Raw genomic sequence first — 26,782 nt, 5'->3', positions numbered from 1 at the left:
GGAAACCTTAACGGAACACCTGCTGGCTGACTTTGTTTTTGAATTCCCAAGTATGATCTTGCGGAGGAAACATTACCTCTTTGGAGTGAAAGGATGCAGAACACTGCTGTGGTTGAAATTAGACCCTGGGCGCTGAGGCCACCCTGAGCTCACCTAGGGAGCTGTAGCACGTTCTCCAGCATAAATGTCTTGGAAGCTTGTTCTTATTCTTTAAAACTCCAGTCTGGAAAATGAAAGCCTCTGTGAGATGTCTGCATCATGGGGGCTAATCTGAGCAAAGGGACCCAGAGCCGCAGTGAAGGCCAAGGAATTCCTTGAGTGTTTGCTGGGCAGTTTCCTTGTAACTCGCAAGGGGTCTGTAAAGAAAACAGATTGTCTAACAAGTTCCTGATCCTGTCTCCCTCGAGGCTCCTTCCCAGTCCCAGTCAGTTCACGACACGGCTGCAGTGTATCTGCCTCTTCTCCAAATGTGTGCTGTGAGCTGTTACGAAGAAAAAGAGAACGTACAGGGGTGGGATTGTGGATTCAGGCTGCTCTGCAGTCGTGCTGTGAGCTGTTACGAAGGAAAAAAGAACGTACAGGGGTGGGATTGTGGGTTCAGGCTGCTCTGCAGTCGTGCTGCCTCCTCTCTTAGTTTCTGAAAACTTTCTGCCCGTCAGTATAACGTGCATGATTATCGCAACTTGCGTTTACTGTTCATCAGTGTGTGGACCTAGCGTTAAGAGAAAATTTACATATTCCTTGGAGTCTCATCTTAATCACCTATAAAATAAACACTCACCGTCAGGGTGAGGAGGGAATTGGATGAAAGCAGGCAAAAGGTACAAACTTCCATTTATAAGATAAATGAATAGTAGGAATATAATGTACAGTGTGATAAATATAATTAACACTGCTGTATTTGTGTATGAAAGTTGTTAAGAGAGTAGACCCAACGAGACCTCATGACACAAATATTTTTCTGTTTTTCTTTTCAATCTGTATGAGATGATAGATATTTACTGGATGTATTGTGACAATCATTTCTTAAGATATGTAAGCCATTATCATTATGCTGTGTACCTTGAACTTAAACAGTTCTGTATGTCAATTACACCTTAATAAAATTGGAATAAAAATGGTCTCACCTTGTAGCATCACAGTCAGTAGAGGGCCTCTATGCTAAAGCTGAAACTCCAGTACTTTGGCCACCTCATGTGAAGAGTTGACTCATTGGAAAAGACTCTGATGCTAGGAGGGATTGAGGGCAGGAGGAGAAGGGGATGACAGAGGATGAGATGGCTGGATGGCATCACCGACTCGATGGACATGAGTTTGAGTGAACTCCGGGAGTTGGTGATGAACAGGGAGGCCTGGCGTGCTGCAATTCATGGGGTCACCAAGAGTCGGGCACGACTGAGCGACTGAACTGAACTGAATGACTTCCCTGGTGGCTCAGATGGTAAAGCACCTGCCTACAGTGTGGGTGACCCAGGTTCGATCCCTGGGTTGGGAGGATCCCCTGGAGAAGGAAATGGCAACCCACTCCAGTACTCTTGCCTGGAAAATCCCATGGATGGAGGAGCCTGGTAGACTACAGTCCATGGGGTCGCAAAGAGTTGGACATGAGTGAGTGACTTCACTCACTCACTCATGTACTGTTTAAAGTGCTTATTGGCACGTAATAGGTGCTCAGTAGATAGTTTTTTGAATGAATGGCTGACTGGGTAGGTGAGTTCCTTTTTAGCAGTGGCCATTGCCCTTTTAATTCAAATTCGGTGAGGAAAAAATGTGTATCTGTTGCTTCCAGATTCTCAGTTCTACAACCCTTTGTTTATCCTCATTGCACTTTTCATCTGATATCACAACTTTGTTTGAATAATGGTGAAGCTTGTAAATGCTCATCATCTGAGTCCCTCCAAAGAACAGAAACTCCGTGTCTGAGGTCACGCCTGCCTGTTCACCCACCACCTACCTCAGTGCCTGCTTGCACACTGGCAGCAATGAGCATCTTTCTTGGATTAATGAATAATCATCCAGTTTGTCAGCTGTGCCCCTTCCATTTCCACTTTCAAGATGTCCCGTGCTCGACTTTGCAGACCAGCTTTTTCTTCACGTGGTCTGGCCTTTGACCCCACAGGTGGAGGGATAGCAATGTCCGGTGGAGATGAACCCAGGAGCTACTATGTGGGCATGGACGTGGGGACTGGCAGCGTCCGAGCAGCCCTTGTGGACCAGAGGGGCACCCTCTTGGCTTTTGCAGACCAGCCCATCAATCAGTGGGAGCCTCAGTTCAACCACCATGAGCAGTCGTCCGAGGACATCTGGGCTGCGTGCTGCATTGTCTCAAAGGTATGGCCCTGACTCTGGCATTCTATCCTTGCACGTGCTTCCTTCCCACCGCCCCTCTGCTGAGTGTCTCTTGTGTGTCCATCTGGTGCCAGGGACAACGTAAGGGTAACTTTAGACACTGGCTTTGCCTTTTGGGAGCTCAGGGTCTGTGATGGAGACCAACAGTCAGCAGGGATATGACATGAGAGGTGTGGGAACAAAGTGACTGTGGCTGGAGCTGAGGCTGGGGCCAACCCAGAGGGGCTCAGGGTAGACGGTAGAGGACTTGGAGCATGCAGTCAGAGGATTTGGTTGGGTGTGACTCTATGTGAAGATGTCACTGATAACCATAGCTCACCTCTACAGTGCCTTCAGGTGTGTCCAGTTCTGTGTCAAACAGGTTAAGCTGCATCATAGAGGGGAATCCTTGCAATGGCTGTATAGAGTCAGTGCTATTAACACCAGCATTTCACTGAGGCAGAAACAGAGGCACAGAAAGATTAGGTAACTTACCTATGCTTATGCAGTTAGTAATTATGAAAGGCAGGGCTGCAACCTAAGCAGTCTGATTGCTGCACCCTGAGTCACTGGACTGTCCTGCCTTCCAAGTGGACAAGTGAGGGGAACCTCTCTTGTTCAGAGGGAACAACATACGCAAAGGCAAGGTGGGCTCTGAGAAAGGAAGAAAGTCGGGCAGGACCAGTGCATCTCTGAGTTGTAGCAGGTAGGCATTTTTCTTGAGCGGCCTTTGTTTGCAGTCAGCTTGCTGACTTGGAAAAAAGTGACGCTGGGTGAGAATTGTTCCCTTTTAGTTTCGCTTGACTGGTTTTATATCCCAGTAATCAGGAACGACAGAGATGTTTTTGTCTTTTTTTTTTTTTCCCCCCCAGAGGGAAAAATAAAGACCTGGATTCTGTCTTCTCCCTGTTTCTAGTTTAGTTCCTTAAATATTCATGATGGGCTTGGTAATTTGCAGATGGACAATTCACCATTCTGTCCGTATCGATCAGTCTGTTTAAACTTTCATGAGCTCTGGGCTGCTGTTAGTGCCCCCAGAGAAGAAGGCAGGGAGAGGAGGCTGGGGGTGGGCAGCACTGGAGCATGATAGAGGAATAAAAGGGAGGCATGTCTTTTCTTCTGCCTGTTTAATTTTCTTCCTCCCTCCCCCTCCCTGCCCTTGCCTTGGTGAGAATCCTCTACTCTTTGCCCTTGGGTCTCCTTTGTCCTTCCAACATAGAGCCTTTCTTGCCATTAAGGAAATTGTCAAGAAGAAAATACAATCCCCTGATGAAAAGCTACTTTAAAACAGGTCTGCTCTAAGTACAGCTTGGTTTAATGCTGGATTTTTAATCATCTTACAGTGGCAGCCACCGCATTATCTGTTTGAGCCCCTTCAGCCATGTGAGTGCTCTGGGCATTTGTCCTTCTTGAGGCTGTGCTTCTAGCATAAACCTGGATGACACTATTGGGTCCTAGGCCCTTCTTCTCACATGGGGCATGGCCATGGGGCCATGTGTCAGAAGCCGTGGGATAAGCATGACGCATCTGCTCATAGCTCATCGCTGTGTGAGGTTGAAGGAGGGAAGCATGTTTATATTGCAGAGTACCACACCAGAGAGCACAAATTCTAGAGCTGGACTGCCTGGATTGACATCCCAGTTCCAACATCTATTAGCTTGTCATCATGAAAAAATTACTTTTGGTTTCTTGCTTGAGTTTTATCATCTGTAAAATGGGAATGATGACTGTGCCTATCTGCTTTGGGTCGCTGTGAGGATTAAATGAGTTAATGCATACAAAATGTCATAACAGTGCCTGGAAATGAGTAAGCACTGTGATTCCTATGGCGACTGCACTGATGACAGTGACAAAAATGAGTAGATGATGGAGGAGAATGAATTTTTAAGATAGAATGTTGAAAAGCCAAAGTCAGTAAGGGAGGTACCTCATGGGGAATATTCACTGCTTTTCTCGTTAGAGTTCTTTCTATGTAAGATTTTGAGAAGCAATCGTCTGGGGCAAAGGGTGACATAAAATACATCCTGACCTGTCTTGTTCTCAAAAACTTAAGGAGCTCAGGAGCTTGAGAGTGGTTGTATTGTTTCCTTTTCTCTAAGTTGCTCACGTTGCCTGAGATGGTTTTCCTTTAGTCAAATTAATAAAAACAACAAGAACAACAGCAGCAACAGTAATAATAGTTACCACTATTATTAGTAATAGTAATAATAACAGTAATCATGAATAATAATTAATAGTAATATTAACAGTAATAATAATGATGATGGCAACTAACATTTCTTGGGCACTAATTCTGTTCCAGGTATCAAGCTGAACACTTTATACCAGTCACTCCTTGTTATCTACACAAAAATCTCTTTTTTAAAAAATTGAAGTATAGTTGATTTACAATGTTATGTTTCACATGTACAGCAGAGTGATTCAGATATATATATATACACACACACACACACACACACACATATATATATTCTTTTTCAGACTCTTTTCCCTTGTTGTTTAGTACAAAATTATTCAGTATAGTTTCCTATGCTATAGGATAGGTCCTTGTTTGTTAACTATTTTATATATAGTGAAAGTGAAGTCACTCAGTTGTGTCCAGCTCTTTGGGACCCCATGGACTGTAGCCCGCCAGGCTCCTCTGTCCATGGGGTTTTCCAGGCAGGAATACTGGAGTGTGTTGTCATTCCCTTCTCCAGGGGATCTTCCTGACCCAGGGATCAAACCCAGGCCTCCCGCATTACAGGCCAACTCTTTACTGTCTGAGCCACCAGGGAAGTAGTGTGTATATATTAATCCCAAACCCCTAATTTAACCCTCCCTCACTTTTCCTTTTGGTAACCATAAGTTTGTTTTCTATGTTTGTAGGTCTATTTCTACTTTGTATCTAAGTACATTGGTATCTTTTTTTCAAGATTCCACATGTAAGCAATAATATACCTGGAATCTTTTGTCCTTTCCTGCCTGGCATAGTTCACTTAGTAAGAGTCTCTAGGTCCATCTTTATTGGTGCAAATGGCATTATTCATTCCTTTTTTTTTTTTTTTTAACTAATATTCCATCGTATATATGAACCACGTCTTCTTTATTCATTTCTCTGTTGGACATTTAGGTTGCTTCCATGTCTTGAGCTCTGTGTCATCGCCGATTTTAATGGCTTATGTTCCTTTTGGGGGGCTTCCCAGGGGCTCAGTGGTAAAGAATCTACCTACCAGTGCAGGAGATATGAGTTCCATCCCTGGCTCGGGAAGGTCCTCCGAAGGAGGAAATGGCTACCTACTCCAGTATTCTTGCCTGGAAAATCCCACAGACAGAGGAGCCTGGCAGGCTACAGTCCACAGGCTCACAAAAGGGTCAAACACAACTTAGTGACTAACCATTTCTGTTGGAGCCACAAATCTTAATCACCTCAACAAGGCAAGAACATTGCAAGTTTAGTGTATAGTAACAGGTTCCATTAGGAAGAAGAAGATAAGCTGGAGGTGTCATTTAGTCTGCAGATATTTATTGAGCACTACTGTGTGCTGTGCTCTTTGCTAAGAACTGGTATATATATGGCAGAGGGGGCTACAACGAGTTCTCTGCCTCTAAGGATAAAATAGTTAAGTTGCATGGGAAAAAAATATCCATAAAGTCAACAAAGTGCCATTTTCCCCCCACTAAATTGTACCAGCTGTATGAGTAATATATACTTCAAGAGAGAGAGAGCAGAAGGAGGAGTCATACATGTGGGACTGAGCAATGATGTCACCCTCCTACCATTCATAGAACCTGTATGATTTGCAAAGCATGTTCCTATCCACTTGATTGTCTTAGGAGGTGGGTAGGGGAGGGATTGTTCCTTCCATATTATAGTTGAAAAGAACAACTGGGATCCAGAGAGTGAAGTGAGTTTTCCTAAGTCACCCAGGAAGTGGGTGATAAGCCTGAAGTCAGGTCATATCTCTGCATTCCCTCCGTCTCCAACACCCCATACCTTCATCTTTTGTTTAGATCGGCACTGGAATGTCACCTCCTCCTAAATGTCCTTCCCCTCTGTGATTTTTCTCCTTCTTGAGCTGGAATGACATTTTAATGCTAACTTGACAACTCTTCTATAGCCTCAAACTACTCTTAAGATAGAACTCAGAATTTGTAACATGGCCTCCAGGCCTTGCATGGTTTGGTTTTAGCCTGCTCTTCTGGTTTATCTCATGGTCCTTCTCTTAGCTCTTCCACCTACATTGTCCTTCTCTCCTGTCTTCACACATGCAGTGCTTCCTCTCTTTCATACATATTCTCTCTTCTTCCTGTACACTCTTCCTGCCTACAGCCAACATATTTCACTCCCATACATCCTTAGATCCATAATGTCCAATATGGCAGTCACTAGCCACATGTCTTTTCATACTGTTCATGGGGTTCTCAAGGCAAAAATACTGAAGTGGTTTGCCATTCCCTTCTCCAGTGGACCACATTTTGTCAGAACTCTCCACCATGACCCATCCATCTTGGGTGGCCCTACACGGCATGGTTTAGTTTCATTGAGTTAGACAAGGCTGTGGTCCATGTGGTTAGATTGGCTAGTTTTCTGTGATTGTGGTTTCAGTCTCTCTGCCCTCTGATGCCCTGTCTCAGCACCTACTGTCTTACTGGGGTTTCTCTTACCTTGGACATGGGGTATCTCTTCACGGCTGCTCCAGCAAAGCGTAGCTGCTATTCCTTACCTTGGAGGTGGGGTATCTCTTCATGGCCGCCACTCCTGACCTTGGACGTGGGTATCTCCTCTCGGCCACTTGCCCTCCAGTGCCATTACTTTGCCAACAAATGTCTGTCTAGTCAAGGCTATGGTTTTTTCAGTAGTCATGTATGGATGTGAGATTTGGACTGTAAAGAAAGCTGAGTGCCAAAGAATTGATGCTTTTGAGCTGTGGTGTTGGAGAAGACTCTTCAGAGTCCCTTGGACTGCAAGGAGATCCAACCAGTCCATCCTAAAGGAGATTGGTCCTGGGTGTTCATTGGCAGGAGTGATGTTGAAGCTGAAACTCCAATGCTTTGGCCACCTGATGCAAAGAGCTGACTCATTTGAAAAGACCCTGATGCTGGGAAGGATTGAGGGCAGGAGAGGAAGGGGATGACAGAAGATGAGATGGCTGGATGGCATCACCAACTCGATGGAAGTGAGTTTGGGTGAACTCCAGGAGTTGGTGATGGACAGGGAAGCCTGGTGTGCTGCAGTCCATGGGGTCACAAAGAGTCAGACACAACTGAGCGACTAAACTGAGCCATGTGTCACCATTTACCTTTAGTTAAAATGAAGTGTAGGTCAAAATTCACTTCCTGGAAACACTTTTTTTTGCACAGGTTTCTACAAAGTCAGCTTCTCAGGTCCTTCGAGTGTTTCCTCAAATCTCACCTTTTTGGCAACTGTCTGCCTTCCCTGGCATTCCTGATTCCCCTGACATCACTTTCTAGTAAACTGTACATACACTATATAATTTTTTCAGTTTATGGCTGTTGTCTGTCCCTACAATGTAACCTCCAAAAGGGTAAGGAATTAAAAACAATTTTTTTTCTTTCCGTTGCTTCCCAAATACCCAGAAGAGTGCATAGCATGACCTTAGAAGGGGCTTGATGGTATTGAATATTTACTGACTAATTGAATGAATGAGTAATTGAATTGTGTAGGCAATGGGGACTGATGGGCCTGAGGGAACTAGGGATTTCATAACCTCATGCATACCCCCAAAGCTGACAAAAGCATTCAAATCAAGAATTAAAATAATACAGAACCAGCCACATGGAACTCTGTTGAAAGCTGAATTCTGTGAGGCCCCAGGCCTTGACCCTTGATTCAGATATAGCTAAAGATAAAACCAGGTATGCCTCTGACCCTCCAGTTCTCAGTTTGGAAGATTTCTGAGGAACGCTGTCTTCCCACCCAATATGGCAGAGCCTGCTGATTTAAAACACATGCAGGATTGAACTGGTTCCCACAGTCAGAACAAAGCGATGCACAATCCCTTCCCCAAATATTTGTTTGCTGCCCCATAGCTACGAGTTGACAGTTGTGAGACATGGACCAGGTTACAGAATGAAGTTGCAGAAATCTCCTTCTCTGGAAATTCTTTAGCAGAGCAATGTGCTTTCTCTCTAGCCGAGGAAATTCCCTTGATGCCAAGTTGTTGGGGTGAGTTTACTAGCCTGCTTTCTTCTTCCATTAATGAGAGTATAAAAAAATCCTCAGGTCAGCAGGTCAAAGTCCCAGGGGCCTTCTGGGTAGTGTGACTCTGACAGCCATCTCTCTGAGATGGTTTAGCTGGGGGGTGGGGTGGAGGAGTTGTGGTGGGGGGTCTCAGTCATGATAAGCATGATCATAAGGTATTTCCATATAAGGCTGGGCAAATGACAGTGGCTGCCTAACCAAATCAGGTTTAAATGCATGTCACAGTTTTTTCTCCAGTTCTTTGTGATAGGTTTCCCTTTTAGAGATGGAGACGCTGAACCTTTGTTGCTGAAAAGCCATAATTAGAATATAGAACTCTGCAGGTCTTCAGAGGGGATTCATAAAATAGATTGAAGAGAATATTTATTTTTGCTTCTACTGGAAGGTCATCTTCACCACAATTCTTAGGAGGATTCGAGTTTAATCTTTCAATCATTAATCCTGTGGTTTTTACATGTGATTACATGACACAGAGAGCATGCTATACTTCATACATAAGATTCCATAAACACAATTAATGAAGCATCAAGTGAATTTTTCCATCCTTCACGTTTCCTACAAAGGTTGATCGGTTCCAAAGCACTTTCAAACTAATTAACACTTTTGATTCTTACCTGTCTCTCTGTCAGGGACCTGAGGCTTGTAAAGGTGATGATATTAGTGCAAGATTACCTGAACTGGGTGTTGGGACCAGAAGCTGGTGCTTTTGATACCATAGCGTATGCTCCATTCTCCTGCAGAGCTGCCTTTTTGTATTGAGTTTTATTGCATTTTCTACCTGTTCTCCCCCACTTCCTCTCTTGACTAGAGATCTTTTGTAGGCCTGTGTAGGATGGGATTGCCTAAGTCAGGCATGCGCTCTCTGGGCACAGAGACCAATAGGGCTGCCTGACAGGTAGAAGTTAGGGCTGGTTTATGCATTGACAGATTGAGGCTCCATGAGTTCAAAGACTGAATGCAATTAATTTACTCATATAATGGCAACTACTTATTGTGCACTGATGTTGGGCTAATCACACCTTAGTTTGCTGAATTCTCCTAACATCATTCAGTTCAGTTCAGTTCAGTAGCTCAGTCGTGTCCGACTCTTTGCGACCCATGAATTGCAGCACGCCAGGCCTCCCTGTCCATCACCAACTCCTGGAGTTCACCCAAACTCACGTCCATCGAGTTGGTGATGCCATCCAGCCATCTCATCCTCTGTCGTCCCCTTCTCCTCCTGCCCCCAATCCCTCCCAGCATCAGAGTCTTTTCCAATGAGTCAACTCTTTGCGTGAGGTGGCCAAAGTACTGGAGTTTCAGCTTTAGCATCATTCCTTCCAAAGAACACCCAGGACCAATCTCCTTTAGAATGGACTGGTTGGATCTCCTTGCAGTCCAAGGGACTCTCAAGACTCTTCTCCAACACCACAGTTCAAAAGCATCAATTCTTCGGCGCTCAGCTTTCTTCACAGTCCAACTCTCACATCCATACATGACCACAGGAAAAACCATAGCCTTGACTAGACGGACCTTCGTTGGTAAAGTAATGTCTCTGCTTTTGAATATGCTATCTAGGTTGGTCATAACTTTCCTTCCAAGGAGTAAACATCTCTGAATTTCATGGCTGCAATTACTATCTGCAGTGATTTTGGAGCCCAGAAAAATAAAGTCTGACACTGTTTCCACTGTTTCCCCATCTATTTCCCATGAAGTGATGGGACCAGATGCCATGATCTTCGTTTTCTGTATGTTGAGCTTTAAGCCAACTTTTTCACTCTCCTCTTTAAGAGGCTTTTTAGTTCCTCTTCACTTTCTTCCACAAGGGTGGTGTCATCTGCATATCTGAGGTTGTTGATATTTCTCCCAGCAATCTTGATTCTAGCTTGTGCTTCTTCCAGCCCTGTGTTTCTCATGATGTACTCTGCCCATAAGTTAAATAAGCGGGGTGACAATATACAGCCTTGATGTACTCCTTTTCCTACTTGGAACCAGTCTGTTGTTCCATGTCCAATTCTAACTGTTGCTTCCTGATCTGCATATAGTTTTCTCAAGAGGCAGGTCAGGTGATCTGGTATTCCAATCTCTTTCAGAATTTTCCACAGTTTATTCGGATCCACACAGTCAAAGGCTTTGGTATAGTCAATAAAGCAGAAATAGATGTTTTTCTGGAAGTCTCTTGCTTTTTCCATGATCCAGTGGATGTTGGCAATTTGATCTCTGGTTCCTCTGCCTTTGCTAAAACCAGCTTGGGCATCTGGAAGTTCATGGTTCACGTATTGCTGAAGCCGGGCTTGGATAATTTTGAGCATTACTTTACTAGCGTGTGAGATGAGTGCAATTATGCGGTAGTTTGAGCATTCTTTGGCATTGCCTTTCTTTGGGATTGGAATGAAAACTGACCTTTTCCAGTCCTGTGGCCACTGCTGAGTTATAGTCTAAGTAGTAGCTTTGCATAACCAAGGGAGCTGGCTTTTTGGCTTTCTAAAGTCACAAGACTAGTCAGTGGTGGAGCCAGGTTTGAAGCTCAGGTAGTCTTCCCCAACACCATTGATATTAGCCACTATCTAGTGATTTCCAAGCCAACTTGGAAGGACATTCCAAGGCAGAATTGGCCATGCTTATAAATGCTGTAGATATGATCCAGCAAGACAAGGTGACTGGAAGGACTGAAATTGTGTAACCTGCCTTGGATCATGTAGCCAGAGTGACAGAGCTAGGATTTGAAACCAGGTCTTTGTGTCTCTTTGTCATGAATTTAAATGCTCCTCATGCTCTTCATTGGTAGGACTGATGTTGAACGTGAAACTCCAACACTTTGACCACCTGATCCGAAGAGCTGACTCATTTGAAAAGACCCTGATGCTGGGAAAGATTGAGGGCAGAGGGGAAGGGGACGACAGAGGATGTGATGGTTGGATGGCATCACCCACTCAATGGACATGGGTTTGTTTGGACTCAGGGAGTTGGTGATGGACAGGGAAGCCTGGTGTGCTGCAGTTCATGGGTTGCAAAGAGTTGGACATGACTGAGCAACTGAACTGAACATGCTCTTCTAATTCTAGATGGATCAATGTAGTAAAGATTTACAGGGCGTTCACCTGGTACTGTTGGGCAAAGATGTTTCCTGGAGTCACAGATGGGTCACTGGCAGTGTTCTTCTGAGGACGCATGCCCTGTCTGCAGGAGAAGTCTCTCGGGCAGGCAGGCAGTGTGGTGGAGTAGGAAGAACCTAGCCATTGACTGGCTCTGAGACAGGATTACATTCAAGTTCTCAGTCTCTGGGATGTGCTTGCTCTTCCCTTCTCTCCCCAGTCTTCTATTTACTCTTTTTATGAAATGAAAATACTAAATGTTTCCTCAGTAGGCTTTGTAAGGATTAAATAAGGTGATGCTTGTAAAGTATCTGGCACACAGTAAGTGCTCAATACATGATGACATTTTATTATTTGTTGTTAGTATTTGAAAAAAATGCTTTTCCTTGTTGAAAATATGTAATAGTTGTGTGTAGCTCTTATTTAAGGAACACATTCAAAGTAAAAAACAGAGTCCTAAATTGACAAGTCTGGCTTTCTATAACAGGGGAAAAGAAGAATTGTACATTTTATCTCTTTAAATTTATTTAAAAATTTTTCTTTTTACTTTTTTAATGATGATGGACACATTTGAATTGATTTTTGTGGGGTTTAAAAGGTTATTATCTGTTTTAAGTTTCCGGAAAATGTTAACGAATATAATCACTTGTGCTTTTTCACAAAAGGAAACTGTGGAAACAAAAATAAAAAAATAGAATTAATAAATCTGTTATTCTACAACTTAAAAAATTACATGACAAAGTGAAAAATCTCCCATCTCCTCCAGCTGTCGTTTCTGCTCTCAGAGGCAACCATTAGTAACAGTTGTATATGCTTTTTCTTTTTTTTACCTTATTAATGTACCATGGATATATTTCCATTTTTTGTGTTTTATAGCTCAGTTTTTTCAAAAATATTTAACAGCTTGAGGTATAATTTACATACCATAAAATCATCAATTTAAATGTATAATTCAATGATTTTATTAAGTTTACACCTTTGTATAATCATCACCATAATTAAATTTTAGAACATTTCTTTCTATTTCTAAGTGAAATTCGCTCAGTCGTGTCCATCTCTTTGCTACCCCATGGGCTGTACAGTCCATGGATTTCTCCATGCCATAATACTGGAGTGGGTAGGTGAACCTTCTCCAGGGGTTCTTCCCAACCCAGAGATCAAACCCAGGTCTCCCACATTGCAGGCGCATTCTTTACCAGCTGAGCCACCAAGAATACAGGCGTGAGTAGCCTGTTCCTTCTCCAGCAGATCTTCCCAACCCAGGAATCGAACCAGGGTCTCCTGCATTGCAGGCGGATTATTTACCAACTGAGCGATCAGGGAAGCCCACAGTATTTCTGTTAAACCCCCAAAGTTCCTTATGCCTGTAGTCAGTCCTTAGCCCTCGATAGATAATTTTTTCTGTCTTTATAGTTGTTCTTTTCTAGAAAATTTACATAAATGGAATCATGCCACATATCTTCTTTTGTGTCTGACTTTTTTCACTTAGTATAACGTTTTTAAGGTTAATTGATGTGGTTACACATATCATTGTATGGATATACCACACTTGGTTTCACCATTTGGTTAAACCATGATGAATATTTGATTTGTTCCCAGTTTTAGGGTATTTTGAATATTGCTGCTGTGAATATTCACATACAAGTCTCTATGTTGATGTATGTTTTTATTTTTCCTGCTTGGATACCAAGGAGTGAAATTGCTGGATTGTGCGATAAATTTTATTGCACTTCGTGAAATAGCTGCATTGTCTATCTTCTTGTTATTGTGTTGTAAATGTTCTTTATATATTTCATATGTGCTTATTATCAGATGTATGAATTACAAATATTTTCTTCTAATATTTAGCTTATCATTTCACTATCTTCTTGTTTCTTTTAAAGAGCAAAATTTTAATGAAGTCAAATTTATTATTTTTTTCTTTTATGAGTCTTGCTTTTTAATAAACCTTTGTCTAGCCCATGTCATAAAGGTTTTCTCTGCAAGGATTATAGTCTTAATTCTTAACATTTGGGGATATGATACATTTTACAGTTAATGTTTATGTATGGCATAAGATAAACGTCTAAAAGTATGGGGGTTTTTTGTATATGTTTTGTGGGAATGTTTTAGGTGCAGTTTTATTTTTCAAGAAAGACTGCTTCTCAGTTTCTTATGTGACTTTGGTTAAGTTTTATTCCCCTCAAATAGTTGTTTTTGATTATTTTGTCCAGTTTTATGTTTTTATTTTGTTAAGCGGATTTGCCAACTTCTTCATACACCCAAACCCAGAATATGCTTCTGTACTTCTTTTTTTTAATGGTGTAGAAAATTCTGTTATATAGGTTTATTTAATAAAATAGTTTTCAGTAATAGTTATATTCATAAACAGTTAACATTGGTTTATATAATATTTTACTTACTTATGCTAATAATTCATTAAGATAGTTTCCTAGAAGTGGGATTTTTGGGTCAAAAGTTATATATGTTTTTAATTTTAATAAATACTATATTCTTCAAAATCTGTACTAAATTATCACATTGTTAGAATATAAGGAAGGCCCACTTCTCACTGTCTTGCCACTGTTAATACTATATATTTTTAATTTTTACATTTTGCCAATAAGCAAGATGAAGAGTGGAGTATTTTTATTTGCATTTATTTAATTTTAGTGGAGTTGGGAATCGTTTTATATACTCTTTATATACTGTTTGTTTCTTTTATGAAGTGACGTCTCATGTCCTTTGCTTAATTTCCAATTAGATTGTCTTTTTTAGAATTAATATATAGAATATTGTGATATTGAGTTTTTATCTGTGTTTTGTTGTAAGTACTTTATTCATTTCCTTCTAGTCATAACTGTTTTAAGTCTTTTAAAAGCCTGTATTGTAATTCGTATTTTTGTTTATTTGTTTTTAAAACAGAAAGTTGTACAAGGGGTCAATTTACACCAAATCCGAGGGCTTGGGTTTGATGCCACATGTTCTCTGGTTGTTTTGGATGAGCAGTTTCGTCCTTTGCCAGTCAATCATGAAGGTAGGACCGTTTCTGTCTCTTTTTCTGGTAGTGGGAGACTGGCTGGGGCCCAGGGGGAGCACGAGATCAAGTGTCTGTTATCGCCATGAGTGAGACGCACGAGTGGAGCATGGGGACCAGAGATCATGTCCCTAGAGGACATGTTGGGCAGCAGTTAGTAGAAGAGGGGTGACCTTAGAATTAGGTGGATTAGGAAGAGACTCTGCTCTCTAGGGCACAAGAGCAACAGCAGAAAGTTTGATGTAGGATGGACATGGAATCATTAGCTCAGAGTGTGTAGCCTTGAAACAGGTAAGTGGTCTGGGCCTTTCCAAGGAAGGCAGCCTGGAGTTGCTTATGCATATGAATTTCACCACCACGTTCATTTGAGTGGATGAGTCAAGTTAATTTAAAGGAAATAGAATAAGACAGGTAGAACCATATATCACACAGAAGAAGCTGGAAACAAATGGTCTCTATTTTCAATAGTCAGACCAAAGATGTTCCCATTGAATGATGTTGTTCTAATAGACACCTCATGAGTACTATAATAAGCTGTTTCAAATGTTTAAGTGCAACTTGCACCTACCATCAGAAAATTTTCATGGATGAGTATGTGCCCTTTTGGGATACTTTAGCCAGTAGTGCTAGCACTGAAGTTGCAACCCCAAAAGTCAGGTAGGTAATGGAAGTGAGTAAAGTGGGCCAAATTTGAGAAAAATAACAGCACATGTGCAGAGATAAATTTCAACTGATATTTATCCTTTTAATGGGTGGCAGACATTTGGGAGTGGTAGAGACTATGGTACATTGGAAATGGCATGCTGCATCTAAAGGAGTGTGGCTCTCTGCATTTTCAGTTGGCTATTACCAGCATAGGTATCACAGCATGCTTTGGGCTGTGTTAAAAAATCCTTAGTAGTGGGCTCTGCGTAGTAGCACCTTTCTTAAATGGTGGCTATAGACACTGGGGTACTCTGAGATACTCTGAAATTGGAGTCAGACAGTTTCAGATCTTAACCCTGCTACTGCTGAGCTGTGACACCTTGAGTGAATCACTTAACCTCTGCATGACTTGGTTTCATCTCTGAAAGACTTGGAATAATGAAACAGCACTTTGCTGTGAGAATTAAGTGAGAGACTGATACCTGATTGTTTAGAAAAGCTTCTTCCATCCAATGATGAATTCTTTAACTTAGGAGAATGTGTTCCACTCATTCCTATGGACCTGATGCATGGAATGGTGATATTTATAAATGACATGCCCTGAAGAAGTATGCAAATGGGCGAATGATTAGAACACAAGTAGTAATGGTGACCATCTTTTATACACACACATTTTTTCTAATCATGTCACATTTACTAGCACTCCTTGTGTGCCAATCCCTGTCTTACTAAGTGTTAAGGCTTCAAAGATGAATACAAGTGGTCCTTGTTCTCAGTGGCCAACCACTAGCTCGGTTGGCATTGTTCTGGTCCAGGAGCGGCCCCTGTCTGGACCACTTTAGAGAGCAGAGACCCAGAGAATGGGACTGAACCTGCGCACTCAGCTCTGCAGCAGCAAGCCCTCTCCAGCCATGGAGCAGGCCGCCTGGGGAGGCTGCCGGGGCTTAAGGAGCGGTCAGGTGATGTTCTGTCAGGGATGTTGTGTGAGACATTCTCATTTTGTATGGAGCTTTAGATGCTAAGAGCCCTAAGTTCCAAGGACTCTATACCTCTAATCTGCAAAAATATATGGTTTTAAACTCTGGTTGCAAGTTAGAATTAACTGGAGATCTTTTTAAGATTATCAGTTCATGAGCCTCACCCAGAGTTGTTTTTATTCAGTTGGCTTGGGTGAACTTAGGCTGTTAGTGTTTTTATAAAGTCTTCTCAATAATTCTAGTATTTGGAGAATCACTGGGTACAGATGAATGACCAGCTAAAATATTAGGAACAAGAACATTTGAAATGGAGGAAGAGTTCTTTGTTAAATCTGCTTATACAAGCACCCTCAGATACCATCTTTTCTTCTCAGTGTAGGTAGAATTGCTTCCTATTAACAATTAAAAGGGTATGTAGGAAGCTACCCTAATTATAAGTGTTGAAAATATTGGGTAATTAGGTTGCAACCTATTAAAGAAAAGAGTAGCTAGGTTGCAACTGTAATTATAAGTGTTGAAAAAAATTGTTTTCCACCTAAAAGGTTAAAATGTGCCCATTCATCAAATGAACCTGGCTGCAGGTGCCCCTTACCAGTTTCTTGCCTTTCAGCAGGTTCTGTTAAAGTTAGATTTTATATGCAGTGGATTAGCCTGTGTTGGAAAGTGAAATTCAGATTTTAAGGATGAGTTAAAGGTTCTTTAATGACTTGTCCTTACCTAGCAATGACCCATTCTTAATTGGTCAATTGGAGTAATTGTGGAGTGGGATCAAAAAATTAGCTATAACTATTAAAACCAAGGGTTTCTGAGGTGGTGCGAGTGGTAAAGAATCCACCTGCCAATGCAGGAGACACAAGAAATGCAGGTTCAGTCCCTGGGTTGGGAAAATCCCCTGGTGTAGGAAATGGCGATCCAATCCAGTATTCTTGCCTGGAAAATTCCATGGACAGAGGAGCCTGGCGAGCTACAGTTCTTGGGGCCACCAAGAGTCAGACATGACTGAGTGCACACAGACATTAAAACCAAACCCCCAAGACTGGCAAAGTTTACCATCTTTGGATGGTAACCAAAAAAAAAAAAGAGAAAAATTCCAAAGTAAACTAAGTTCAATAGTTTAAGGACACTGACCTGTGTGATAAAATCGTCTCATTGTTTGGTTTCTCTTCCTTTGAAGGTCAGTGCAGCTCTGGGTTGGACCATGGTGCCATTGCTCTGTGGTTCCTACCTCTGCAGCCCACCTGGCTCAGACCATGACTCTGGGTGAACCATTCCAGCCACAGGAGCTCTTGGGAGGGAGAGGAATTGAGGATGATAGTTTAGGGTCAGGGAGGAAGTTACTGCCTAGGCCACTCTGCAACAGAAACCTCATGTTTCGATGGTTTTCTGACCTAGTCATTTCCTTCAAGTATCCCTGGAACACCTGTGAGGCATTCACAGTATTAATTGAATGAGTACAGGGGTGAATAATTTGCCCAAGGGTAAACTGTGTAACCCTAATTCTTCTCTGTTAGATTGCTTCCAATTGTATTAAATATGATGCCGTCTTGGGTCTGTGCTCTGTTGGTCTCACATGCGGTCTCTGTTGTGTGGTCCCTCTTCCCTCACTCTTTCTTCACCTGCCTACCCAGTGACCAGTCATTTCCAGAATTAACCAAAAGCTTTCCTGCCTGTCGGAAGCCTCAGCTTTCGCTACCTGGGGCCTTCTCTGTGCCCCTCCTCTTCTGTGTACTGTGTCCAGGTCTTCTGTCCTGTCAGTCAGTACTACATACAGCCTGTTTTGTCCACTTACCCACCTGCTCCATAAGGGCAGGGTCTGTGGCACACTCTTCTTGGTATCTCAGCACCCAGCACTGTGTCTGGCATGTAGCAAATGGTTAATAAAAGATGAAGTGAACTTTCAGTGGAGTCTACAAGCACTGGAAAGATTAACTTCCATGTTGTTGTCTATAATGAACATTATTAATTAAGAATCATAATAAATAGAATAAAGTAGCTGATTCTGCACAATCTTCATTTTGTCATTCTGAGCCTCTTCATGTAGAGCAGTAGTAGCTGACCAGTCTGTCTTTACAGTTAATAGTTTAGCAACAGGTGTTTTTGTCTTAAAGCAGCTGCAAATACATTCTATACAATATTGAAGATGAGATACTGATACCATCCTTTTCAACACCCACATACACATGTGTGCATGCATGTGTGTGTGTGCATGATATGTGTTCACACACCCACATTCTGATTCCATGATGATTTTTGAATAGGACCTGGACATTAGTATTTTTTAAAGCTATCCCTGGAGAAGGCAATGGCATCCCACTCCAGTACTCTTGCCTGGCAAATCCCCTGGACGGAGGAGCCTGGTAGGCTGCAGTCAGTGGGGCCGCTGGGAGTTGGACACAACTGAGCGACTTCACTTTCACTTTTCGCTTTCATGCATTGGAGAAGGAAATGGCAACCCACTCCAGTGTTCTTGCCTGGAGAATCCCAGGGACCGGGGAGCTTGGTGGGCTGCCGTCTCTGTGGTCGCACAGGGTCGGACACGACTGATGTGACTTAGCAGCAGCAGCAGTAGCAGCAGGAGTTTCTAATGTGCAACTAGGGTTGAGAACCAGAGCTGTAAGTGGTTTTGTTATGTAGTAGAATCCACTCAGCCCTTTATACAAAACCTTAGATGTGCCTATGGAAGGTTTCATGTACTTTCTTTTATTTTCAATGTGTTAATGTTGTTTGAGGAGCTTTTTGGGACCTGAAATCTCTCTGGTCAGGCAAATCAGTGATTGAAGCCTTGGCTTATTTCAAAGATGACCTAATTTAGATATTTTCTCAGGTTGACTTTTTTGGTTATGTTTTAAAAATTCTTTTTCAAATATATGGAAGCATAAGGAAAATAAGATAACAGCCCCTATGTATGTATGAGGATAAACAGATGAAGTTTTATCATATTTGCCACAATTCTTTTTTTTTTAAGAAAAAACCACTTTAGTCCATGCCCTCCTCCTCTCCTCTGTCCAGCAGGTGATGGTTCTGCTGTAGTTGGTGTTTACACTTTTCTTCTGTGCTTTTATCACAAGTGTGTATACCCACGACAACAAACAATATATATTGTGTTTAAAAATACCCCAACTGGTGTAGCTCAAGTTTAAACTTGTTTTACTATTTATCCATTCTCTGCACAGATCTACTTTCCAAACACATTTGTGCTTTCCTCAGCCATGAGAGAGCAGGCAGGTCTTCAAGCCTGAAGGCAGTTTGTCATTGAAAATGACCTAGATCTCAGAGTTGTTTTTAAGATTAAATGAGATAATGTATAAAAATGTTCAGCACAGGTCTGCCAGCACACACACACACACACACACACACACACACACAGCTTTATAAACATTTGTTCTTAGCAAAATTATATAATAGCTGCAGTTATTTTGCCAATAAACAAAATAACACATGAAGTGCCTGGCTCAGGTCCTCTGGAGTCCTTTTTCTCTCTCCCGTTTATAATCTGCCAGGTATATTCATTGCTGTTCTCTGCATTTTGCCATTGGAGGAAGCAGAGGGCTGTGAAGAGTAGTGACTTGCCCATCACTGCAGTATGAATTAACAAGGCTGGGGGAGGGCCAGAGGAGCAACTAGTTCCTCTGTGGGCTACAGGGTGTCAGAGGCAGGAGGCGGGCTTCCTATGAAACATTCCTCTTGAGGGTCTGGTATGCGACAAGTATGTGCCATATCTTTATGCACATTATCTTTTGTTCAGTGAGTGAAAAATCTCAGTTAATCCATCCAGGCCTGGTTGTCCCCATTTTATAGAGAAGAACACAGGCTGAGAAAAATTCCACAACTTTTTCAGTATCTCTGTACTGAAAGAGCGTTCCATGTTAGGTCTGCTTGGTTCCCCAAATGGAAGGAAAATATTCCAGTGTTTCCCACGCCACAAAACCAACCATGTGAGGAAAAAGCACTTAAATTAACTAATTTTAATTAAAGTGACTAGAGGCAGTGAGACTGTAAGCAGATAATAGCCATTATGTAGATGTAGATGATAATTATACCTGAAATTATATGTCCTGATTTCCAGGAGGCATACCTTAAAAAACTGAAGTATTGTTTAGGCTTATTTCATTGGTTCTTTGCTTGAGCATATGTCCAGGAAAGTTTTTCTTAGATATAAGGGATAGGAGAGGGGGAAAAGTTGAGAGAATGAATGGCAATCCTGTATAATTAATCAGTGAATCATGACTAGGTTTTTGTGTAGACGTTTAGCCTTGGAACTATATTCAAAGAGTACATCTCTTGAAGGGAGATTGGAGGTTTGGGTGGGATGTACTAGTCAGTGCTGGTGGTGTTCCGTGTTGATGTGTTAAATTACAGAAGTGATTGTGAAGATTTCTGCCCTTGGGAATCCACAAACACCCCCTTGAATTAGAACGACAAGGATGTAGCAGTGTCCTCACTTTCCTTGTTTTTGCTAGGGGATTCCCATCGAAACATCATCATGTGGCTGGATCACCGGGCGGTCAGTCAGGTCCACCGGATCAACGAGACGAAGCACAGCGTCCTGCAGTACGTGGGGGGCGTAATGTCTGTGGAGATGCAGGCCCCGAAGCTTCTGTGGCTAAAAGAGGTGAGTGCACAGGCTTGGGGAGAGATTGCTCATAATAGCAGAGGATTCCTTCTAGGGAATCTATCCGTACCAGGCACCCTGCTCAAGTCTGCTGTGTTGGATTTTTCCAGCAACTCTCAGAAGGTTGATCCCATTTTATTGATTCAGTAGCAGTTAAGTCATTCTGCTTAACTCATACAAGGCACTGTGATAAGTATTTGATGGGGATTATCTCTTTGAATCCTAACAGCAACCCTATAAAGTAGTTTTTTTTTTTCTTTTTTGCATGTGTTTTGTAAAAACTAAAACTAATAGAGATTCATCAGCTCACCCTAAGTGACTTAATCTTATTAGCAGCCACCCCCTAGTTTTCTTTTTCTTTTTTATGTGTTTTGTAAAAGCTAAAACTAAGAGAGATTCATCAGCTCACCCTAAGTGACACAGGAAGCATGCAACAGAGCCAGAATCTGAACCTAAAACCGACTCTGAAAGTGATTTTTCATAACAGCCAGTGCTCTACTGCAGTCCACAGGGGTTAATTACCATTCGAGTTAGAAAGTGGCAGAGCTGAGATCAAGTCCTGATCTTCTAACGGGAACATTCTCTGCATACTTTGAGCCCCCAGTGATTAATGTTTGACCTTGGCGGCATTTTACGGAATGCCTTTCTCATCTCACCTGAACTTCAGTTTCCATGTCCTTATATGATAAGGTGATCTCTGGACAAAGCACTTGCAGGTGGTTCCCATTTCCAGATGTTAGGATCATTTATGAAGTGCGGAGAATGGTGATGTCAACTTAATGGTTCCTGGTAGATATGGATGCATGAGAAAGTTCAGGTCCTCTGGGAACTGTAAGGACTTGAAAACCCGTAGTGCTCTGGTGAGAAGAGAATTCATCTAAGGGTAAGACCTGCAGTGATTCATTTACTGGCTCTGGTGGGTTGGTTCTTCAATTACTCAAATGTGGGGTTGGGGGAGTTTCAGGGTACTGAGAAGGTGTCCTTGGATTGCCACCATGGGATAGAGAGAGATGAGCACAAAGGACATTGATAATTAAGGCAGGCTTGGGTTGTTGCTTGTTTAGTATATTGAGCTATTTTGTAAGTTTGAATTTGCAGAAAGATGTCTGTATTTGCTAGGAGTTTGAAAATACAATGTTTAAGGAGTCGGGGTTTCAGGATCCTAATTCTGACTCTACTAGCATCACACTGTGTGACTCCGAGCAAAGCATTTCTCATCCCAGGCTTCACTTTTTCCATCTAGAAGGTGAGTGAGTTGAACTGGGTCACTTTGAAAACTGGATACCAAAATATCCTGAAATACAAATCAGATTACTAAACTGCCCTGCACTGCCCCCACACTCTATTCTGTGTTTGATAGGCTTTAATTAATTTCATTCTAGCAACCTCTGCCTGCTTGATGGCATAAGAAACTGAGGCTGAGAGAGAGGGTTATATGACTTCCCCAAACAGATGATAGAGCCAGAATGTAAATCGGTGTCTCCTGGTCTCTAATCCCAGCTCATCCCATTTGTCATGCAGTGCTGAAACCCTCTTTAAAGCTTGCCTGTCCAGGAAGTACCAGTAACAGGGGTGGTGGTGGTCTTTAAGCCAGCCTAAACATGGCACAAAGGAACAGATGGGTTGGCCATGTCACCCTTGTTGGCCATAGGTGAGGAACAGCCATTCTAAACTAGGTGAGGAGAATGGGACAGGTGGCCATTGGTGCAATACCAGCACCTTCCTGACACCTGGTTTGTAGCCAGCTTAGTGCTTTATATCCCAGGAGATCTTAATATACATGCAGTTATAAGCTAAGCTTGTCTGGATATTTCCCTATGTGCTTGAGATCAAAGTAAGCTAAATAAAACCCACAGAAAATAATATCTAGATTGCCTGGCTGTGATTATGACCTAAGACTGACCATCCATCTGTCCATTCATTTAGTCGATTCCATTTCAGAATTTTCTGAGTAAGGCTCTAAACCGTGCCTCACTGTGTATTCAACTACCTGAACATTGAGCTTCAAACCTGTGTTTCAGATTTTTTACTTTGATTTTTATTTTTTGGTAAGCATACCCAGGAATCCTTGCTGAGAATCCTTTGGTTTTACTGTGTTTGCAAATTCAAAATCAAAACAACTTCTAAAATCAGTTTTCGCATCTTCTCCTTAAAGTGTGCCAGTGGCTTTATAGCTTCTCAAACTTTAATGTGTAAATGAATCACCTACTGAACTGTGGATTCTGACTTAGTAACCCTGAGATGGGACCTGAGAATTTGGGTTTCTAACAAGCTCCCAGGTGGTGCTGATGTTACTGCCTGCAGATTCACAAAACCGCTTTTGGTTCTAAAGGCTTTTATACCCTTATATCCTGAAAAGCATCCGTGTATGGAGAAGTGGGAAGCAGTTTCTTCTTTTTAGTGGGCCTATGGGGAACTGAGACATAGGGAAGTACTGCTTCCCAGGTGGCGCTAGTGGTAAAGAAGCCAGCTGCCAGTGCAAGAGATGTAAGAGACATGGGTTTGATCCCTGGGTCTGGTAGATCCCCTGGAGGAGGGAATAGTAACCCACTCCACTATTCTTGCCTGGAGAAATCCCGTGGACAGAGGAGCCTGGCAGGCTACAGTCCATAGGATCACGAAGAGTTGTACACAGCTGAAGTGACTTAGCATACATGCATACACATAGCTTCACTAACTGTTCAGCAGCACATTCAACATCAGAACATGAGACTGTGCAAGTTCACAGCGTTGCTAGGTGTTTACTCTTCATTCATTCCTTAATTTGTCAAATCTTACTTGTGGTCCTGCCATCAACTGGCAGTATGGTAGGCACAGGGGCATGGGTACAAGGAGGACTCTTACCCTCGAGGGGCACAGTGTCCAGTGGAAACAGTGGTGGGGAAGCATAAAGAGGGTAGAAACATGGACCCAGAGCTAGCAAAAGATGTGCTGAACACTGTGATACAGGAATATGAAAAGTGCTTTTGGGGCAAGTAATTTGCTTCCTGGACAAGGTACTTGAGATGAGCCTCAAGGTATAACTGGAGGTTTTGCCTAGTAGAGAAGAAAAGGATATTTTAGAGAGACTGTTTTTTGTTATTGTAAAGTACATAGGCCCAAGGACAGGAGCCTGGGATGCTTCCCTGAGAGTAGTAGGAAATGAGACCAGGCCTGTTTGGTGAGAGAGATTAGGGATGGTTGTTAGCCAAGGGAGGAAATATCCTAGATACCTTGGGCAGAGTGAAAAGATTGGATTAGGAGTAAGAAAATGTGTGTGTGGTGGGGAGTAAGAACTAGTTTTCTTCTTCTTCTTCTTCTTTTTTTAAATTTATTTGTTGCCCATGCCACATAGCTTGTGGGATCTTAGTCCTCTACAGAGATCAAACCCAGGCCCTGGCAGTGAACGTGCCAAGTCCTAACCACTGGACTACCAGGGAATTCCCCAAGAATCAGTTTTCTTATTTTTCTGATTATAGCACTTCATTGGCCTTGCTTTGCCCTTAGGATAAGCTCCAAAATTTGTAATCTGGCTCAGAAGATGGTGTAGGACATCATTTTGACCTCCCCCCACTGCTTACTGTGTGTCCCTCACTTTGTTCTGTCCAGTCCATCCATACGGATCCACCCAGAGTGCCTCAGTCACTCCAGGTCTTTGCCATCTCAGAGCCTTTAACTAGGGGTTGGCCGTCTATGGCCATGGGCCAAATCTGGCCTGCTGCCTGCTTTTGGATGTCCTGGGAGCTGAGAATGGCTTTTACCTTTCAAATGTTGAAAAATAATTTAAAGAAGGGTCATGTTTTGTGACTGGTGAAAATGAGATGAAATTAAGACTTTGGTGGCCGTGAAGTTTTACTGGCAGCCAGCCACATTATTTGTTTATGTACTGTCTGAGGTACTCTTGTACTTCAGTAGTAGATCTGAGTATCTGAGATGGAGATTGCATTTCCTGCAAAGCTGAAAATGTTTACTCTCGGGATCATTATAGAGAATGTTTGCTGATCCCTGGTCTTAAATGACGCTGTGCCTTCTGATTGAATATTCTTCCCTCTACTCACCGCTGATTCTAACTCATCATGTGAATCTCAGTTTTACTGTCACATGTTTAAAGAAGCCTTTTCTGACCCTCAAGTAAATCAGAGGTCTTTTGTCATTTTACTCTTTTTAAAAACATTAATTGATTTATTTTTGGCTGAGGTGGGTCTTGGTTGCTTCTGGCAGGCTTTCTCTAGTTGCAGTATTTGGGTTTCTCATTGCCTCTTCTGTTGTTGAGCAGGGCTCTAGAGCACTTGGGCTTCAGTAGCTGTGGTGCATGGGCTTAGCTGCCTTGAGGCATGTGGGATCTTCCCAGACTGAGGTTCAAACCCGTGTCTCCTGCTTTGGCAGGTGGATTCTTAACCACTGGACCACTAGGGAAGCCCTGTCATTTTACTCTTAATTTTATTTCATTATATCTTTCATAAATTGTAATGACATGTCCATTTGTATAATGATTTGTATAAAGCTCACCCCTTCCAACCATTGTAATCCACAGGAAGATGGAGGTGATGTCCATTTTGTTCCTTGCTGTGTCCCTATACTTAATCAAATGCCTGGCACATAATGGGTACTCAATAAATATATTTTGAATGACTTGAGTGGGACAATAAGGAGCTCTTACAGTTCTCCAGGTGAGAAGTGATGAGACCTGAATTAGGCACTGTGGGATGGAGAGGAGACAGGTTCCCAAAATTGTTAGGGATTAATGTCCGCAGGACATTGAGGCTGATTGGCCATGAAGGGTGAGCTAGGTGGAGGAGTCACAGCTGACCACTCATTTCAGTATTACTGTCATTCATGTGCTCCTTGTACTTAGCCTGGAATTGAATATCAGAGGCAGTTGGATAGAATTTGGAGTTCAGACTTCCCAGAAGACAGAAGTGATGTACTAGGACCACCATGGCTCATGGGCAAAGCCACTTGGGTCCTAGTTCTGCAATATGGAATTTTAATCGTGTCTTTTTCATTTAACGTTTATGTGTTTTAGGTTGACGTATGTCTCCTTAATAAGAATTGTCAGATAAAAGGAAAAATGCCATTTGAATTTTTCATAACCCCCAGCAGTCTGGCTTCTCCATTTGGTCTCAATGATTCTGACTCTCATCTTAATGAAGGCCAAATGTAAATTAAGTTCTCTCAGGCTGGAACAGCTGGAGTCTCCTATCTTTATAAACATGAAACATTGTAGGGTAACGAGGTGCAGGCTGAGGAAGGTCAAGTAAGTTAACGGGCTGATGCCAATCCTGACAGCTCAGTGTTAATGGAAGATAATTAAGTGGCTTGTAGAGGATGCATGGAGATATTCCAACCCCTCTTTTAACTCATTTCCTCTTTTTGCCATTGTCAGCAGAGCAGAAAGCTAATCATTTTATAGTTTGCAGTTTTCATTGTTCATTCCAAAAGTCTGGAAGCAACTGGCTAGAATGTCAGAGAATTTTGTTGATGGGTTTAGAACACGTATCTGTCCTTTTCATTTCGCTAGTCCATACCCTTCTGCTTCTGTTCTTTTGGTAACATATTGGGAAAATGAGTAAGTGATGATCTGATTGGTTCTAATATGCTTTTTCCTGTGTATGTAGGTTCTTGGGAGCAACCAGGGAGTCTGGATGCCCAGAGAGGTGGTTTGATAACTTCCTGCTAGCTGTGCAAGGTGTCAGTTGGATGCTTTGTAGTAGGGGGAACTATTAAAAAGAAAGCTGTTAGACTTCAAGAAAGCCTGATCATTGTCTCCTCTGTACAGTGAGAGGCTTGCACAATAAGTGCCTTGACCAGCCTTATTCGTCTATTCCTCTTGGTTGTATAGTAAGATCTATTTTCTTTTCTTGAGGTTTCTTGTCTTGAAACTTTATGAAAGATAAACAATGTCAGTTTCTTTCTTAAAAATGGAGCATTTCTTTTTTGTTGGCA

At 42.2% G+C, this 26,782-nt stretch overlaps 1 protein-coding gene across 7 annotated transcripts in view; it reads left to right on the top strand.

Annotated features, from left to right (window-relative positions):
• The window catches only part of FGGY (FGGY carbohydrate kinase domain containing), a 501,197-nt gene that overhangs the window by 25,143 nt on the left and 449,272 nt on the right, over positions 1-26,782 (top strand). For all 7 annotated transcript variants that reach the window (XR_008199109.1, XM_052636858.1, XM_052636853.1 and 4 more), the window contains exons 2-4: positions 2,120-2,331; positions 14,512-14,623; positions 20,706-20,857. Coding sequence is in view for 6 of the 7 variants with exons in the window: in XM_052636858.1 (XP_052492818.1) it covers positions 2,134-2,331; positions 14,512-14,623; positions 20,706-20,857 (462 nt within the window). In the remaining variant the exon portion in view is untranslated. The remainder of the gene's footprint in view (positions 1-2,119; positions 2,332-14,511; positions 14,624-20,705; positions 20,858-26,782) is intronic.

This window comes from Budorcas taxicolor, chromosome 3, assembly GCF_023091745.1.
Source record: "Budorcas taxicolor isolate Tak-1 chromosome 3, Takin1.1, whole genome shotgun sequence".
Lineage (NCBI taxonomy): Eukaryota > Metazoa > Chordata > Mammalia > Artiodactyla > Bovidae > Budorcas > Budorcas taxicolor.
This window is presented reverse-complemented; position numbering and strand designations above follow the sequence as displayed.